This window comes from Lipotes vexillifer, unplaced genomic scaffold (assembly GCF_000442215.2).
Source record: "Lipotes vexillifer unplaced genomic scaffold, Lipotes_vexillifer_v1.1 scaffold614, whole genome shotgun sequence".
Taxonomy (NCBI): domain Eukaryota; kingdom Metazoa; phylum Chordata; class Mammalia; order Artiodactyla; family Lipotidae; genus Lipotes; species Lipotes vexillifer.
This window is the reverse complement of record NW_006787203.1, coordinates 885,259-905,235: the sequence shown is the minus strand read 5'-3', so window position 1 is coordinate 905,235 and position 19,977 is coordinate 885,259. Positions and strand designations below refer to the sequence as shown.

Here is a 19,977-nt window from a genome sequence, read left to right as displayed (position 1 = left end):
CAAAACAGAAATAGAGTCACAGATGTAGAAAACTAAGGGTTACCAAGGGGGAGAGGGAGGGATAAACTGGGAGACTGAGATTGACATACACACACTACTATATACAAAATAGATAATTCATAAGAACCTTTGTACAGCACAGGGAACTCTACTCAATACTCTGTAATGACCTATACGGGAAAATAATCTAAAAAAGGGTAGATATATGTATAACTGATTCACTTTGCTGTTCAGCAGAAACGAACGCAAGATTGTAAATCAACTATACTCCAATAAAAATTAATTTAAAAAAGAAAAGAAAATATAAAATTCTAGGAGAGGGCCAGGAAGCTAGGCACTGTCCCCTCACCATCCCGGGCCCTCTGACGCCTTCCTCCACTTTCACCTCCTCTCACTGCCCCCCCACCAGTTAAGGTGGGGCGGGGAACAACCCAGAATTTCTTTAACTCTCTCCAGCCCTCCCCCGACCCGGCCTGAACGTGAGCAGAAGAACCAGGCCGGCCCACTGGCGTCAGGGGCCTGTTACCACCGCGGGGTGTGTGAAGACGCCAGGGTCCAGCCCCGCCCAGGGCAAGCGGCTGGTAAGGCCCTGGTCCCCCCTCCCCCCCCGACCACTTGTGAGGACTGGGGCCCCCATCCCGCGCCGCCACTAATGCGATGGCCCAGTAGCAGATGACCAGTTCGCAGAAGGCCCTGCTGCTCGAGCTGAAATCCCTGCAGGAGGAAGCGGTGGAAGGTGCCGCATCACACTGGTGGATGAATCCGACCTCTACAACGGGGAGGTTGCCCTCTTCGGACCCCCAACACCCTCTACGAAGGCGGCTACTTCAAGGCTCATATTAAATTCCCTATTGATTGCACGGATTCACCACCTACCTTGAGATTTGACCCAAATGTGGCTCCCCAACATTTAAGAGCATGGAGACGTATGCATTTCCATTCTTCCTCCGCCTGTAGACGACCGGCAGAGTGGAGAACCGCCCTCTGAAAGGCGGAACCCTACTCAAAATTTCGGGAGTATCCTGTTAAGTGTAATCTCATTGCTTAATGAGCCCAACACCTCCTCCCCAGCCGAGGTGGATGCTTCTGCTATGTTCAGGGAAGGGAGGGACAGTACCGGAAAAGAAAATATGCCGAAATCATTAGGAAACAGGTTTCAGCCACTAAAGCCAAAGCAGAAAAGGATGGAGCGAAGGTCCCCACGACCCTGGCGGAATACTGCATCAAAACTAAAGTGCTGGGACTTCCCTTGGTGGTGTGGTGGCTAGGGCTCAGTGCTCCCAAAGCAGGGGGCCCGGGTTTGATCCCTGGTCAGGGAACTAGATCCCACATGTGTGCCCCAGGTAAAGATCCCACATGGGGCGTTGAAGATCCCACATGCATGTAACGAAGACCCGGCAAAACCAAATAAATATTAAAAAAAAACAAACGACTAAAGTACTACAGCCTCAGTTCACCTCTACAAAGTGTTCACAGTGAAACACATTTGGTCTGTTTTCAGATTCTTGAAGAATTAAATAGTCTTTCATCAAAAAAAAAAGATAAAATTGTAAAAATTTCACAGGCAAAAATAATCTCAAAATGGATCATAGATCTAAATGTAAGAGTTACAACTATAAAAATTTCAAGAAGAACACATAGGAGAAATCTTTAGCAACTTTGGGTTTGGCAAAAAAAATTCTAGATGCAAAATAAACAGCATGAACAAAAACAATTTCATAAATTAGACTTTATCAAAATTTAAAACTTTGGTCTCCAAAAGACCCTGTTAATGAAAGAAAAGATAAACCACAGACTGAGAGAAAATATTTGCAAAATATATATTCAAAAAGGACTTATACCTAGAATATATATAGAACTCTTACAACTCAATAATAATATGATAAATTACCCAAGAAATTTGGGGGAAAATCTGAACTAGTGATTTACTGAAGAAGATATACAGATGACAACCTCATGAAAATATGTTCCACATCATTAGTCACTATGGAATTTAGTTAATTAAATAAAATGCATTTAGATGTAAATTATATGCAAATTAGGACTACATGAGATATCACTAGAATTTCTAAAACTAGAAAGGTTATTCATACCAAGTGTTGACGAGCATGTAGAACAACTGGAACTCTTATATGATGCTCTTTTTTTTTAATTTTTATTATTTTTAATTTTATTTATTTATTTATTTTGGCTGCGTTGTGTCTTCCTTGCTGTGCGCAGGCTTTCTCTAGTTGCAGCGAGCGAGGGCTACTCTTCGTTGTGGTGCGTGGGCTTCTCATTGCGGTGGCTTCTCTTGTTGCCGGGCACGGGCTCTAGGCACGGGGGCTTCAGTAGTTGTGGTTCACAGGCTCTGTAGTTATGGCTCGTAGGCTCAGTAGTTGTGGCACATGGGCTTAGTTGCTCCACGGCATGTGGGATCTTCCCACTCGTGTCCCCTGCATTGGCAGGCGGATTCTTAACCACTGCACCACCAGGAAAGTCTTTATGATGCTCTTTTAAAAGTAATATGGTACAACCACTTTGGGACACTGGTTGGCTGTGTATTATAAATACAACTCAGCAATTCCACTCAAGATATTTATCCCAGAGCATGAAAAATATATGTTCATAGCAGTTTTATTCACAATAGCCCTGGAAACAACCAGATGTCCATCAACTGTTGAATATATAAACAAATTGTGTTATAGCCTTACAGTGAACTACTACTCAGCAATAAAGAGAAAGATACCTCTGATACATGCAATATGGGTAAATCTCAAAAACGTTGAGTTCATACTGAATGTTTCCATCAATGCTAAATTCTAGAAAATAAAAGCTAATCTATAGAGACAGTAAGCAGATCAGTGGTTTCCTTGAGCTGTGGGTGAAGGAAGCAAAGCCACAAATGGGCAAGGAGAAACATTCTGGCCTGATGGAAATATTCCATATCATGAGTGTAGTGGGAGTTACACAGGTGTATATATCAATATTTGTCAAAAGCCATAAAACGCTACAGTTAAAATCTTTGAATTATTCTATGTAAATTATACCACAATAAAAATTTTTAAAGAACATTTTAAAAACCTGTTTAAAGTATGACCAAAAGAAATAAGTAGGGATTTGAATAAATATTTGTACACCCATGTTCATAGCAATTTTGCAAAACAGACAAAGGGTGGAAACAACCTTTGTGTCCATGAACAGAAGAATGTGTAAACTAAATATGGTATATATGTACAGTTAAACATTATTCAGCCTTAAAAATCTGACACGTGCTACAACATAGACAAGCCTTGAAAACATTATGCTAAGTGAAATAAGCCAGTTACAAAAGGACAGATAATGTGTGATTCCACTTATATGAGGTTCTTAAAGCAGTTGAATTCACAGAAGCAGAAAGTAGAATGGTAGTTGCCAAAGGGTGAGAGGAGAGGAGAATGAGAGGTTAGTGTTCACTGGATTCGAGTTGCAGGTGGGGAAGAAGAAAACGTTCTGGAGATGAATGGTGGGGATGGTTGCACAGCAACACGAATGTACCTAATACCATAGAACCGTACATTTTTAATTGTTTCCAAAAGGTACATTTATGTATATTCTACCACAATTTAGAAAAAGGAGAGGTAATGAATATAATATGTGAGAGGAAGAAGCGGACACCCCTTTGCAAGTAATGCTTTGATTCTGTGGGTAGGGAAGCTTGGAAACCAAGATGAGCAGCCCCATCATAGAAAACTGATAAGCAAGGGATCAAGGAGACTAGAAAGAAAGAACTTCAAATAGGGACCATCCTGACCAACAGGATAGGTGAACCTAACAATTCAGATGATTATCTTTATGCTGAAATGCAAAGAAGTGATCATCTTGAGTCTCTCCCAAAGGGTTATGTTTCTGACTCCCAAAAGCTTTCTGTGGAAGCATGAATTTCATGGGAAATAGCTGGAGAATAGGCTAATGGAAAGATATGAATTTCTATTGGGCCCACTGTCTGCACAACAATTTCCCTATGGGCTAAGACAAAGGGTCATTAGATTTGGAATCACATCCTCCATTCACAAGAGAAACACTGACAACTTACTAAGATTCGGAGGAGATCAATAGGACAGAAGAACCAGCTAAACTTGCAGGCACGGCAGCTGTGGCAACAACCTTGGCAAACCCTCCACACAGATAGCAACAAGCCACTTCAGAATCACTGGGAGCTGAGCCAAGAGAGGGAACACCGAGACAAGGGCTTCGTAAATCCTAAGGATAGACTCCCTGCGCATGGAAAACAAAGGACAACTTCCAAAGTGTTTCCTTTCATTTCTTCTGATCTTTCTTAATTTAAGAACCCTGGCACTAAAGTCTGGAGATCAGACCCAGTCTCTCACAGGGAAGGGCAATCTGCCCCAAAGTCCTTAACATCGGGTCCAGTAAAACATTAGATTGGCCTGGAGAGACTCTAAACCCCGAGACTTGTTTTGAACAAAGGATAATTTTCAAGAATCTCAGGAACTTCTAGATACAGGATCAAAGATAACATTAATTCTGGGAAACTTGAACATAAGGAGAGAAATTGTTTTGACTATTGAAAGATATGGAGAAGTAGCTGAGGTTCCTGGCTTAGGATAGTGGCCGGACACAGAGAACCAAAGAAGCTTTCCTGGGGCGGTATTTCCTTTCCCTGAGTGTGTAATTGCAAGGGATTTATTGCAATTCTAGGGATGGAAAGAGCCTTCAAATGTCAAAGAGTAGAACCCCCAACAACTGGACCTGCCAAAAGGAAAGCTCTAGAACTGCACTGCTGCAAATGTGGAATAGTACCATGGTGCAGTAGGACTATAATAAATTTCATAGCAGGGATGTTGAAGAAACTGGGACTAACCTCACACACCACTTACCCCTTGAACCCTGGTTTGACTGGTCCAAAATAGAGATGGACCTTGAATCAACCTTTTGGTAATCTGTGGTCACTGATGTAGCAAATGCATCCTTTTAGATGCTAATTATGACCTGTTAATTTTGGTCTTCAATATAGTGTGCCTTTGTCTGGCCAGAATGGCCCTACTATAGGATAAATTCTTTAGCACTGCATTATAATCTAATAAGGTAACATTTAGACAGGTGTCCTTGATCTGATTCAAGTAGATGTATTCATTTTAGAGCTGGCACATTGGGGTAGCAGTTGGAAATAATTGTACTTGAGGCTCTGCCTTCCCTTATTAGTTTGACAACTAAAAATGATAGAACAATTTAACAGAAAAACTAAATTCAAGGGCCCTTCACCAAACAATAACTTTTATGGGAGTGTTGTTATTTCGAACATATAAATTATGCACTGAATGGAACAAAATGTTTGTCCTTGAAACTCACATCACTAAACAGGATGCAAAGAAAGTAAGTGCCGAGTACGGATACCGACACAATGGGGTATTCTGCTGCAGTAACATCATTAGATCACGTGGCCTCCTGACAGGCAGGTTTCTTAAAGATTACACAGGCAAATTTCTAACCTCTCAGCCCATATAACCCAGAATGACTCCCCAGTGGACTCTCCAGTGATCCCTTGACGTGGAATCATTGGCATGTCCCTAAGGAAATGAAAATGTCAAATGGTGTACTCATTTTTGAGTACAAATCAGTTGCCAGCCACTTATTGGTCCATCATTAAAACAGAGCAACCCAAAGACAGAACATCAAGCCCTTTTGCCACCACCACAAATTTGATTATATTTGAGACACAAGTACTCTCAAGGGATGACGGGCAGATGAGAGCTCCATTGTTAAATGCAAGCAGTAGAATCAGGATAGAGGACTGCCCTTCACAGAAGCATGCTGCACCACTAGGAGCCAGCCCTTGGCAAGAGCACCGTGACTGATGCTCAAGGTACACTTCTTCCTCTAAGAAACACTGTGCTTGACCACTGCTCTCTTCACTCTGATACCTCCAAGACGATTATTTTCAAATACCACAAGATGTGGCAGCCATCCAAATCTCAGTGTGATTGGAGGTACAGTCTTCTTCACCTTAACAATTTATCTTCTTAATAATTTCTCCCTTCACAATAATTGCCCCCTTCACAGTCCCACCCTCCACACGACTCAAGCCCCATGGCAAAGAGTGAGGTAACAGTCTGGCCAATAAATATGCTCGAACCACGCACACAACTGGACATTCCACCACCATGAAGAGATCTGGAGCAATACAAGTGACAGGTCCCGAATGCTTCTTCATTAAAAAACTACAGAGAAAATAGAAGTAGAGCTGACTTATTTACTGAATTGGAGTAAAGAGTATACGGTTCATTGGGGAAAAAACATGGGTTGGTCAAAAACATATAAGTAAACACTTGTACCTGATGTTATATTTTCTTATATTTTAACCATGGTGGGGGGGACTTGTGGATGAAAAGAGGACAGATATTCGTTTCTGGATGCCAGAAATGCTAAAATAAATATTCAAACTCCCTTTGACCCAATGGGTAGCAAGATACATGTGAACCACCAAGAAGGCAAATCATACAGGAAGCTTTAGTGGCTGAGGAACCAGGAAACATTGAATATTTTTTCAAACAGGGCCAGGGGAACTTTAATTTGAAATCCAGAAATCTTTTAAAACTAAGAGGCCTTTGATTAGTTTTTTCTTTTCTAGTCTAGTTCTCTAATCCTTCTTTTCTGTTGATGGACATAGTATCCTATGCAAGATTAGGGTACAACTTCACTGTACCAGCTTGTCCCAAACAACTGCACTTTGGGGGCCTGAATGTGGGGTTGCTTAGTCTGATGAGAAGCAAGGCTATTTTCAGCATTTATGGAATCATTTAACCAACTGTCACGGGCCATTTGACACATTGCAGCCTCCCATGCCGGCGTGGTCTCTATAGAGAGAAGAACCTTGGTCTCAAAGCATTAATTATATCCAGTTATACATGGCAATGGCTGGAGCCTGTGGAGAACACTCCACCAGGAAAGAGATCAATCTGTTCTATTTTAGCAAGTAGAAAATCTAATTGTTGCTAGTGAAAGTTTATTTATATACATTCTCTTATCATTGCAGAAACTGTAGGGAAGTTTTACAAAGGATAGTTAACGTTCCAAACAAGAAAGAATGGAAAATGTAAGTTAATAAATGATTTCTAGTGGAACATTTAAAATGAAGAAGAAAGAAGATGACTAATGGGTGAGATTTTCCCCAAGCATCCTGAGGATAAAATAAATGATTTTCAAAATATTGATTTGATAATAAACCAAATTTTTCTTATCCTTCCATGTATGAATTAATTAATATGTTCACACACTATTTCCATTTAGGAGTATCAAGTGAAATCTACTCAGATATGGAATAGATCATTTCTTCAAGTAGTATAAATTCAGTAGATATAAATTGCTTTTCTGACATAGGAAGACAAGCCAATATATAAATAGAATTAGAATACAAGATATAGTGACTTTCTAGTTTTCTGAGAGTTTGTAAAGCCACTACTTCAATCATATTTCATATCTCAAATTTCTACAGGTAGCTATCACCATAAAAAAGTTAAACTTCTTGAATTATGGTTTCCTCAGGGTATACGCCCAGTAGTGGGATTTCTGGGCCATATGATAGTTCTATTTTAGTCTTTTAAGGAACCTCCATACTGCTCTCTGTAGTGGCTATATCAATTTAATTCCCACCAACAGTGCAAGAGGGTTCCCTTTTCTCCACACCCTCTCCAGCATTTATTGTTTGTAGATATTTTTGATGATGGCCATTCTGACTGGTGTCAGGGGATGATAACTCATTGTACTTTTGATCTGTATTTCTCTAATGACTAGTGATATTGAGCATGTTTTCATGTGCCTCTTGGCCATCTGCATGTCTTCTTTGGAGAAATGTCTACTTAGATCTTCTGCCCATTTTTTGATTGGGTTGTTTGTTTTTTTTGATGTTGAGCTACATGAGCTGTTTATATATTTTGGAGATTAATCCCTTGTCAGTTGCTTCATTTGCAAATATTTTCTCCCATTTTGAGGGTTGTCTTTTCGTCTAATTTATGGTTTTCTTTGCATGGAAGTAACCTAAATGTCCATCAACTGATGAATGGATAAGGAAGATGTGGTACATATATAAAATGGAATATTACTCAGCCATAAAAAGAAATGAAATTGGGTCATTTGTAGAGACGTGGATGGACCTAGAGTCTGTCATACAGAGTGAAGTAAGTCAGAAAGAAAAAAACAAATACGTATATTAACGCTATATGTGGAATCTAGAAAAATGGCACAGATGAACCTATTTGCAGGGCAGGAATAGAGACGCAGACATAGGGAATGGACATGTGGACACAGGGTGGGGAATGGGGTGTGGGATGAAGTGAGAGATTCAGATTGACATATATATACTACCATGTGTAAAACAGATAGCTAGTGGGAACCTGCAGTATAGCGCAGGGAGCTCAGCTCAGTGCTCTGTGATGACCTAGATGGGTGGGATGGGGGTGGAGGAGGGATGTCCAGGAGGGAGGGCATATATGTACACATATAGCTGATTCACTTCATTGTACAGCAGAAACTAACACAACATTGTAAAGCAACTATACCCCAATTTTTAAAAAAAGTTAAATTTATATTCTTATTATATCTAAAAAAAAAGAATTTTGATTGAGTAACAATATTCGTTGTGGGCCATCTTTGATCAGTGTATTATCTGTTTAAATTTATATGACTTCCTCCACAGTTACAAATTTAGACACCAGCAACATTTTGCAAAAGATTTGAAATACTTGCATAATGCTGGCTTTGGGACACATGCTTTAAATATAGGTGTCAAACACTGAACCAAAACTAGGTTTTCACTTTTATTGACAAATAAAAATAAATGGGAATTATTTTATTCTGAAGATTATTAAAGTATTATTGTTAAACCATTTTTACTATTTTTTTTACATTTATAAAAGGAATAGGTTGTTTTTTTTTTTAACATCTTTATTGGTTTACAGTGGTGTGTTAGTTTCTGCTTTATAACAAAGTGAATCCGTTATACATATACATATGTCCCCGTATCTCTTCCCTCTTGCATCTCCCTCCCACCCTCTCTATCCCACCCCTCTAGGTGGTCACAAAGCACTGAGCTGATCTCCCTGTGCTATGCAGCTGCTTCCCACTAGCTATCTATTCTATATTTAAACCAATAGGTTTTGAGCTAAACCATTTCTCTGCCTCTTACCCTGTATACACGCAAATACACACACTACCCCTCTAGGCACGCACACATTCCCGTGTAGCTTTATTAAAGGTATCTGTTGAACTCCCTACCCTCACCCTCAACATTACCATTAATTCATTCAAGTAAGGAGAGGGTGAATTAACAGGAATAACTCCAGAGAACATTAAAGCAACAGTTAGTCTTTCATTCAAAGTGTGGTGCATGGAATCTCAAGCATCACCTGGGACATTGTTAGAAATGCAAAAGTTCAGCTCTTCACCTCCTAACCGAGACCTAGTTTAACAGATCTGTCCTTTAACAAGATCCCCAGGTGATTTTGCACGTACATTAAAGTGTGAGAAACACTGCTCTAGACTAGTGGTTCTTAAAGTATGGTCTCAAGACCAACTGCATTAATATTACCTGGGAACCTGTTAAAAATGTAAATTTTTAGGCCTCACCCCAGACCCACACATCAGAAACTGTGGGGCAGGAGCCCAGCAATGTGTTTCACCAAGACTTCCAGGTTCTAACTGGTGACAACTGCTTCCATGATTGTAACCACATTCCCAACGATGACTGCTACATGTGAGGGTGGTGACATTGACAACTGCTGGATAGGAGCAAATAAAACCTCAGAAATGTCTTTAAGAACCTACAGGATTTGCATCTGTGTGGCTCTGTAAACTTACATGTGCCACTCTCCCAATTGGTCACTCAGCTCCAGCCACAAAGCTCTTTCTCACCTTAGGGACTCCAGACTCACTGTTTCCTCTTCCTTAAGGCTCTTATTCTCCTCTTAGCCTTATCCTTTAAGAAATGTCAGCTCTTTAGAGAAGCCTCTGACTCACCCTATCTAAATTTATTCTCTCTTTTTTTTCTGTGTCTGAACCTTGTTTTTCTCATAGAGCACGTCACAATTCACAGTTACGGTGTTCGTTAGTTTCTCTTACTAGACATTAAGCTCCATGAAGCAGGACCCACCTCTGGCTTGATCACCATATTTTCCTTAGTGTCTAACAGTATCTTCTGTATAGTAGGCTTAATGACTGTTTATTGAAATAATGACAAAATAGCAGCTATAACGGAAAAGATAGCACACTCAGATAGGTAGATGAAGCCTTACTATTATGAATGGTGGTACCACAAAGACACATTCTTTCTGTGATCATAGTGGGTGAAAAGAAATGGGCTTTGCCAGACTAACTCAAGAAAATAAGTAAGCATAAATGGCTTATAATGTCCAATAATTTTCACCATTAGAAGTTCTCTAAATATCAAGCTTTCCTCTAGGAACTCAGAATTTTGTCACTTTAAAAATATGTTTTATAAGTAGAATAACTCCACCTGAAAAGGAATGAAACCAAAACATAAAAATTAAAATGTTTAATTCCCTTTTTGAATGTGTGTTGAATTCAATACAAATTGATACAGCATTTTTCTAGGCCAAAGAAACCAATGTTACATTTAGAAGGCAATTGACTGCAAAAAAATATAATCTATGCTATACTTTATTTTTAAAAAGAAATTCAAGATCTTATTCTATGTTTAATGTGTAGCAATAATGATGTCTTCTTTACAGCCCAAGACATCACAACAAAGTAATGGCACGATAAAGAAATTTTTGTTGTTTTTTTCTCTTGTATTATCTTCATATACTAGTAAAAAATAAACTCTTTAATAAATAAATATATATAATAAATATTTGCAAACTGAAAATGTATAAATAGGTCCATCCTTTTTTAAAAAAATGTTCTGTCTTGGTGTGGCATGTTTCATAGTCCATGTTTCACCCAATTTTTTTACATAAAATGCCGTAACCTGCAAAATCCCACAAGGTTCTCAAAATTTATGTAGCAATGATCTTGGCCAACTATATCAATACATCTCTTCAACATGAAGTATCTATTTTTAATGTAACTTTTAAAGTAAACATACTCCAGAGAGGCGAGGCACCAGCAGCAAACTAGGTGGGGTTCCCATTACCCACAGTTTAACAGATTTTCAGCTTCAATCTACAAGTGAGGACAGAGCCAGTGTACCCGAGGGAACTTAATCCACTTGTAAAGAGAGATCTTGATCTACTTCAAGTCAAGATATTTTTTGTTTGTTTGTTCTCAATATTCTTTCCAAATTCAGTCTCCCAGTGGAAAATAGACTCCATAACATTCTGAATGTCTTCCTGTGTTATTATTTTATGATGCAAACTGTAATAAGAAAGAATAGTTGTAGTTTGGTTCTTCAGTAAGGACAATATCACCCTTCAACTGTACATTAGTAGGTCCTTGTACAGTTCAGGAACTCTTTCTGGATCCACTGGTCTAGGCAGAAAATGTGTAAATTTCTGATGTCTTTTGGATCTGGCACCATCTCTTGGAGTTCCATCCTTGTTAAGTGCCACAAAATACCTACGGCCAGTGTCTCCATGTTTATATATGTTGGATGAATAGGTATTATACCAGTTCTCTTCAAATTGCTCCCTAAAGATGCATTCAGAAGTCAGTTTCTCCTAAAAGAGAGAAGATAACTGCCATTGAAAAAGATATCTTTAAGAGAATTTCCTTAGAAAAGTCTCAACTCTCTATTTCTTTGCCTATAACTATATCCTTGTCAAAGAAGGAGAAAGGGTAAATTGTTTTTGCTTTGTTCTGCTTTAGTTCTCATGTTATCTGGAATTCTTTCTCCCAGGTGGCTCCATCCAGCAGTTTAGTTTACAGAACTCTAAGTTAAATGTCAATTCTCAATTTTATTTTCAAACAATAAATATTCTAAACTTGCCCATGCTCCATTTGACCTCCCTTCCATCACCATCACTGCCAAATAGGCCTGTAGTTTATCTTGTTCCATCATTAGATGCCAAAGTTCTACACAGCAAATCTCCACTACCATCTTGAAACATTTCAAGACCTTGCTAACATTCAAATCCCTAACTCAAGATCATCACTCCAAGTCATATATCTTCCCTTTATGAATTTATTGTTTGATGACATAATCCCCACAATTAACTTATATCTGGATATTACTATTAGGTAAATGTAGTAAAAGCCCGGTGATTTCTTGTCTTTTCAAGATGGACTGTATATTATCCCAAGGAGTAGACTACAGTTGCTTTTTTAATCTGACACATACATGAAGGAAGATTATGTGCATGTTTTCCTCTTTCAATTGTAATTCTACTCTTAGGAGATTACACAATGCATTATTTCTCTTTCTTCTGAGCTGACAGAAAGCCCGGAAAGGGCAAGTGTTGCCCTTAGAAGGACAGATATTAAGTGGAGTACCATTTACTGCAATATGATAACCGATTTTCCTCAGTGTATATTGAGATTCTAACTGTATATTGTGGTCTCAATTGAGATTTTAAGAAAAAAGAAGGTACCAGATAGTGTCATGGGCTAAATCATAAAAGTAAATTCTCTTTGGAAATAGCTACAGAGACTTTGACTTTAAGAAGGGATTTCACATGAGGGAATGGGTGGGAGTGGCCCACATTCACGCTTTAACAATTTTCTTACAATTATATAGCAACTGCGAACAAATAAAAAATGATAGACTGAAAGAGAAAGATCTACATAGTACTGCAGGTTGAGTTTTCTATTATCCTGTTGCTCTAATTCTTGTGTTGTTTTTGCTGCTTTGTTGTTAAAAAAAAAAAAAAGGAAAGAAAAGAAAAGAAAATTAAAAAAAACCTTACACTGATGAAGTATTAACTTGAAAAGTTTAGTGTAAGTTCCATATTTAAAACATTTATAGTAGACCTACAGATGTGTGCACTTATCCCCAGTGATAAGTTAAAAACTGCCCAGTGCAACTCTGAGTAAGAGCATGGCTACTGTAATTATCAAGTCTGCAGATACGGTCCAACTAGTGTGGTTGCCATTTTCTGTTATTGTTTAAGGTATCCTAAGATTTCATTCATTCATTTCCTATATTGCAAAGGTCAGCAAGTCAGTGATGTATACTTATCTATGAAGGTAATAATAGGTAGAGAAAATTTATATTAAATGAATGTAAAGATGAAAAGAATCTAACATGGCAAGAAGAAAAGGCTCTCATTTTTCTGTCTCTGGTCCCAGGATAATGGGCAGAAAAAAACTAGTGAGCTAAAAGCAATAAAGGTTTAGGGTTTAAGAAAGGAAAGTGAGGGGACTTCCCTGGTGGCGCAGTGGTTAAGAATCCATCTACAAATGCAGGGGACATTGGTTCGATCCCTGGTCCAGGAAGATCCCGCATGCCACGGAGCAACAAAGCTCATGTACCACAGCTACTGAGCCTGTGCTCTAGAGCTGGCAAGCCACAACTATTGAGCCCATGCACTGCAAGGAAGAGTAGCCCCTGCTTACAGCAACTAGAGAAAGCCCGCACGCAGCAACAAAGACCCAACGCAGCCAAAAAAATAAAAAAAGAAATGGAAGTGAGTTGCTATACTACTGCCTAGACATATGGAAATTTATCAGGATCTAGATTTTTAATTTCTACTTAAGTATGTTATTTATGTATTTCTTCTGATATGCATAATCGGTAGCTATTTTACTTATAAAATGGATAGTCATTATTTAACGAATTACAATAATTTTTAAAAAAATACGTACTGATCCATAGAGTTCTCCTTTGTCATTCATTCCAAGGTAAAGACCACTGTCCACACCTCTAATACTGACCAGTCCCACTGCCACACTGATGAATTCCAGGATACCTGAATTTATAAACAAAATAATGATTTGCATTTATTAAAGAACATACGACTAATGAAAATCTTCCAAAGAGCAGTAGATCGAATTGCTAAATATAATGATGTATGTGGAAGTCCTTTGTAAACTGAAAAGTGATATACAGTTGTCATTATGATGAGCCTCCTATTTTACAGATGAATAAAACTAAAAAACCAAAAATTGTTCAGCATGATAAAATGTTAAGGGTATAAAACCTTAAACCAGACTGACCTGGGTTTGAATCCAGTTCAGTAACTTACTGATTAGTCTACATAAGTCATTTGTCTTCTTTGAACTTCAATTTCCTCATACGCAAAATGGGTGAAATGCTTCCTTACAGGAGAGTGGTAGAGACTAACACATTTAGGCACCCAATAAATGGAAGCTATTATTACCATAAAATTAGTACATAATAGAGGTGTTCATAATTCTCCTCCTTGATTCTATTAACTACAACCATGTTCTATTAATTGCTTTGCTTTGTTTTTGCTTACTATGAATCAAGTAAATTTTTTTCTAGCAGCAGCCAGTATACCTTATATGGGTGTATTAGTATTTTGTAGTTTATAAAGGGCTTCTACTTTTATCAGTACTTTCTATCTGGTCCTCAGAAACAACCTCCTAAGATAAGCATAGAAGATATTACTATCCCATTTTACATATAAAGAAACTGAGGCTTGCTTAAAGACATGATATTTGTAATTAATAGGACAGAAACTTGAACTCACATCTTCTGAGCCCTAATCCAATGTTTGTACTTCAAAACAGTGCTTCTTGAGGACAAGACAGTAGTTTCAAAATTTACAGATTATATAATATGCTATTTCCTGTCCCACGACCCTTAAAAATAAATTTTATGGTTCAAAGAATTAAAAGGACTTTATAATTCATGAAATATAATAGCCAAATACCAAGAATTTAGCATGCAAGTAGAGTTTGCTCTCAATAACTTTCCAGAATTATTTTCATTTATCTATAGGTAAATTAGTACCGAAAACTCTCCACTCAATACTCTTAATACACCATAGTTAAACAAAAACAACAACAACAAAAAACCTTAATGCTTCCCTCTGCATCATTCTTTTTCTCTGCACACACTAACCTTTGGACTAATGTCTTTGTCTTGTTCTTCTCTTTAGACTCTTTGGTGAAAAAGTATATAGACGTACTTTCTATGCTTGGAACTGCATTCCTCAATAGCTTTCTACCTTCACCCCTTCACTCCCTCTTAAGCTCTACAAACAGTATAAATTTGTACCATTTAGCCTGACTCTTGATCTTAAGTCATTTCTTGATTTATTATACAAGTTCTTGTTTGGACACGTGACGTTCCCAAGGCCAAAGGAAAGTAGAAAATCTGGCTATTTGCATATATGGAGGTCTCTGTTCTGTCCAGATCCTAATTCACTCTTTGGCAGAAACATGGATGCTTAAGCTCTAAACATAGATTCTGAAGAGCTCAAATGAGCTCTTGCAAACTATTAGGAGATCGTGTAGAGCACTAGAGCTAACAAGGATCTTACAGCAACAATATCGTCCTGCTAAATTGCCTGTTAAGTGGCTTGAAAGAGTCACTGTCCCTGTATGAGAGCCTAAGGCAGAGAGGAGGTAAGATATAGTAGGAAGATACAGACCTCATAGGATAGCCATTATAATGACTGATATAGAGGTGGGAAGTAAAGGAAAATTAAATGTACTGCCAAGCTCATTAGTGAGTGATTCCTGTTAGAAACAAAAATATAGGCCCAAAACATGATTGATAGAAGAAGATACGTTAATGGAATTTCATCCAGATATACTTACAAATGTATAATTACTTGAAGTTGTAATGAATGTTACATTCAAACTGAGAAGTGTACTGCAGTTCACTTGTAACTTAATTCTCTTTAAGTATCTGATTTACGTTAAGATGCTCTTGTCTTTCAAAGAACAGGAACTGATTAACTGATTAGACAGTATAATAGAACTAGTTTTCAAGTACAATACAAGATTCATTTCCATATAAATCAATTATAAAACAGATCTTATAAAGTATCCATTTTTCTTGCAAAACTAAATTGTAAACCACTTACACTTTAATTCTCATCTTAAAATAATGCCGTTATGTTGTCAAAAAATATGTAATTGTAGAAAGACAAGAAATTACATATATTCTTAGAATAATTATATTCAATAGCTTCAACTTCATTAAACGACATCCAAAGCCTCATATACATATAACAAGGTCGAAATAATTTTGCAATGGCTCATAGGGACTGATGGGAAAAAGGTTATGTGCTTTTCATGTTCCTCTTAAAGATTTTAGCCACACTTTTAAATTCTCATCCTTTTTTCTCCACAAGGAAATAGTATACCACACAGTAATTTGTAATCATTTGATTCTTAAATGAGATTTGACAAGTCTTTCTTATTTATAATATGAGGTGGCAACTAAGCTAATTCTTTAACAAAGAGTAGACATGAAAAGCTTTCCTTAAGAGGTAATCACAGATTTTAGATAGATTTTCTAATGCCTAGTGTCCCATAAAAAGACTTGGAGGTACTTTGTCTTTTTGGTATCATTTTCAAAGCCAGCCTTTTTTAAAATCATAATAAACAGGTGAGTCAACCCACAATGCAACCACATCAGACAAATCTATGGAGAATAGGGGAGACTAAAAGAAAGGTCTTTAAAGGAATATGTTTGATCTCAGGCTAAACTTTTTTTTTTTTAAGTAATGATTCCAGGTTTATGTATTAGGTAAAATCTTCCTACTGTACTACTGTGCAGGAAAACCCTATTATAAATACAGAGCTAACTCAGATAGGACATTTTTTAAACCTTACTGGGACCTTTTTGTTTATATTCTATTGATGTGGTTTTGAAATTTTAAAACACATTATTCTGAATTTTTTATTTAATCATAGCCAAATTAGTATAAATTATCAAAAATGTTACTTAACTTTAACATCTCAAATAGCACATCTTAAGCATTTTCAAAATTCTTACTTTGATGACACAGAAATGAATTTTTAGAGAGAAAAATAATTTCATAGTTAATAATTGAAGCACTAAAAAGAGAAGGCAAATACAGAGAGAAGCTTATAATATTACACATGTTGTATATATACTTTCTTCTCACCTGCACTCTGTTATAAATTATGATGTTTTAGCTATAACAGGCCACTAGGATGCACTCTAATGCATCCTAGAGGTTGTTACTCCTTTAAGCTACCATGCTAATCTGGGTTATCTTTCCTTTGTGTAACAGTAAATATTTTGTTCTGATAGGTACCCTTGCACCATAGAGTGGCTTAAACCAGCACAAACATTAGTCCAAGTCATATTTTTCCAATTACTAAATAAGCATACAAAATTTTAGCCAAAAAAAAAAAAATTCTACTAAGATGGTCATTCTGATATGCAACATTTATTAAGGAATGAAGTAAAATACCAGTTTAATGAATGTTATCAAGTCTATAAATATTTACTAATCTCTTCCCATAGAGTCAGTCTTATAAAGAGACACAAAGTAGAAGAAGCAACTCTTGACATTGGAGAGATTATGGTTGAATTATAAGGGTCTTAAAAGTAGAATTTCCAAGCTTATACTATGTATCCCAGTGGGGGGTGGGGAGATGTCTGAATATTACCTAAGCTTAACTTCTACCTGCTCTACTTATAGGCATTATCACATTTGCATTCATTTCTAAATCTTTCTGGTAGCTGGAGGGTTTTTCTGTAATGCAGTAATTCTTACAGGCAAGGGAACTGAGCCACCTGGTGTCACAAAGTTCTTTAGACTCAGAATCTCAGCCTCCTCAATTTAGAAACTACTTTCTGAAAGTGACCCCAAGGTGGGCCACTAGGTCATGACACTCTGGACTCATAGTCAATGGGAATTTGGAAGAGATCAGTGGAAGCTGCAAACATGTGGGTTTTAAAAAGTTAATTTTCTAAGCCTTTAAGTGCTACCAAATGACCACCACATGCTCATTTCTACATCTAGAGTTACAAATGCCCCTCAAACCGAGATTTACACTTCCCCAAAGTTTTAATGAGGACTACAAGTCAAAAAAAAGAAAGCCAAATAAGAACAGGGGTGAGGATAAGAGAGGGCCCTTCAGAGAAGAGATTCTCAAAGAATTCCAGTGCTTAGGAAAGAAAAGGAAAACTGACACTGTGTTAGGCCCTTTCACATTGCTGCTGACAGGTAAATGGTATCTTTAAAATGAAATACACTGATTCTCTCTAATGAAGTCCCAAGTTTGATGATCAAAATCCTTTGAGAGTGCTAGCCAGTTAACTCTAATATGATGAAAACTTCCACAGGGGAGGAAAGATTCTGGGCTGTTAGAACAGGAGAGCATCTTGAAAGAATCACCTGATTTAACCTCATTGTACAGACAAGAAAACTAAGGCTTAGACCGGTGAGGGCACGTGCTAGTCACCCAGCTAGTTAGGGGGTAATTAACAATCGAGACTTTATGGTTTCCCAATCTAGTGTCTTAACAATCTGCCTTAACAATCATTCGGGGGTTCTTTTGTTTTTGTTTTTGTTTCTTTCTTTTAACCCCTTCTGCTCCCAGGCACTGTTGGAGGTATTCTGAAATACGTCCCTTTGTGTTCCCACCCATATCTTCTTTCGCTTCCCCATTTCCTCTTACCTAAGGTCAATACCAAGATCTTTGCTTTCAGATTTCACAATTTCCAAAGAGGATCTTGGCTGAAGGACTGGGCATGCTCAGTAGCCGGATAAGCTTTTTTTTTTTTCCCCTCACCAAACTTTAAGAGCGCTGAGAACTGCAGGCAGGTGAGCCTGACAGTAGCGATGGTGCCCAAGGAAAGTTAATCTGTTACCTTTTCAGGTGAACATTTATGGTTCTCTAGGTAGACACGTAAAAGCTCGCCTCCTATGTTAGAGCTATCCTTTGAGCAGTAGCCATGGGAGACTCATCAACTGCACAGCTGCAGGGCAGGTTTAAAGAAGCGGAAGGCTTCCGGTTGTTAACTTTTGTTAAGGGGAAATATGAGAGGAAGTAGGAGAAAATAATAGGGATTTTGAACACAAAAACAAAAAAACTGCCTGCGAGGTAAGGAGTGCGGGAAAGATGTGGCTCCGAGTCCAGGGCTCGGTGTCCCAGGCAGCAGGAAGGGCAGGGCAGCCAGGTGCGGGCGGAGCACCCCCCCTTTCTCCTCCTGCCCTCAGCGTCTGGAGCAGCAGGCCTGCCGGCAACCGCGGCGGCCCGCGGGCGGGGAAAGTCCTCCGGTGCCTGCGCTGGCCGCCCAGCAGCCCCGGCCAGCACCTCGCACTGGAAGGGTTCCGGGGGCTCCCGGCCCCGCGCAGCCCCGACTCCCTCCGCGGACGGGGAGGGAGACGCAAGAGGGGGAGCAGAGGAGCGCGAGAGGCGGGGTGCCGGTACGTACCGAAGAGGCTGTGGTCCTGCCTGGTGCCCTGAACGCTGCCGTCGGGCAGGATCTGCAGGTGGAAGCCGGTGCGGCAGTAGAGCTGCCTGCGGCGCAGGATGCCGTGCAGGTGCGCCAGCTCCGCAGCCCCGGGCCCGCCGCGGGCGCCCAGCTCAGCCGCGCCCCGGCGCTCGCCCAGCAGAGGCGGCCGCTCCCCGGCAGGAGGCAGCAGGAAGTGCGAGCCCACCTGCTGGCCCAAGCCCTCCAGGCCGCCCAGGAAGCCCCCGACCTCGGCTAAGGGAGCCATGGGGCGGCCGGAGGGAGAGGCGGCGGATCCGGAAAACAAAAGACCCCCAATAAAAAAAATGGAGCAGGGATGGGGAGGTGAATGGAGGAAAATTATAGCCAAACAAGCGCAAAAAAGCTAAGGCCCGGTTAGTCCCGTGAGGTCGCTGGATGAACTTTGCACTGAGAGCAGGGAGGTTTTCACTGTCTTGGAGCGATCTTCTCTCGTGGGGTAGGTGGGAGCCGGTTGCTGGCTTTGCAGAAACATCTATAGCTGCCGCTGCCAATACTGGGGCTGGGCCTGGGGCTCCAACTCCGCAAACGGATCAGAGTCCTGTGTACATACACACAGTATATATGCGGGTCCTCTTGACATATGCTAATCAAGTCCTTTCATGCTCGCTGGGGAGGTTCTGTTTGAAATCTTAAACCGGCCTCCTCTCACGTTTTTG

The 19,977-nt window shown here is 39.2% G+C and overlaps 1 protein-coding gene and 1 pseudogene across 1 annotated transcript; one reads left to right on the top strand and one right to left on the bottom strand.

Moving 5' to 3' along the window:
• Positions 1–657: 657 nt before the first annotated feature.
• LOC103091578 (ubiquitin-conjugating enzyme E2 R2 pseudogene) lies at positions 658–9,734 on the top strand (annotated as a pseudogene).
• Positions 9,735–10,526: 792 nt separating this feature from the next.
• On the bottom strand, positions 10,527–19,694 carry FGF20 (fibroblast growth factor 20). The gene is made up of 3 exons (XM_007459912.1): positions 19,262–19,694; positions 13,735–13,838; positions 10,527–11,651 (listed from the first exon to the last, which is right to left on the bottom strand). The coding sequence occupies exons 1-3, from the start codon at positions 19,545–19,547 to the stop codon at positions 11,406–11,408; spliced, it is 636 nt and encodes a 211-aa protein (XP_007459974.1). The 5' UTR covers positions 19,548–19,694; the 3' UTR covers positions 10,527–11,405.
• Positions 19,695–19,977: the final 283 nt, after the last annotated feature.

Coding starts and splice junctions, on each gene's coding strand:
- FGF20 (XM_007459912.1), bottom strand. CDS start 19,547: ATGGCTCCCTTAGCCGAGGTCGGGGGCTTCCTGGGCGGCCTGGAGGGC. Junction 13,839..19,261: donor GCAGGACCACAGCCTCTTCG/GTACGTACCGGC, acceptor TTATAAATTCAG/GTATCCTGGAATTCATCAGT. Junction 11,652..13,734: donor AAGGAGAACTCTATGGATCA/GTACGTATTTTT, acceptor TCTCTCTTTTAG/GAGAAACTGACTTCTGAATG.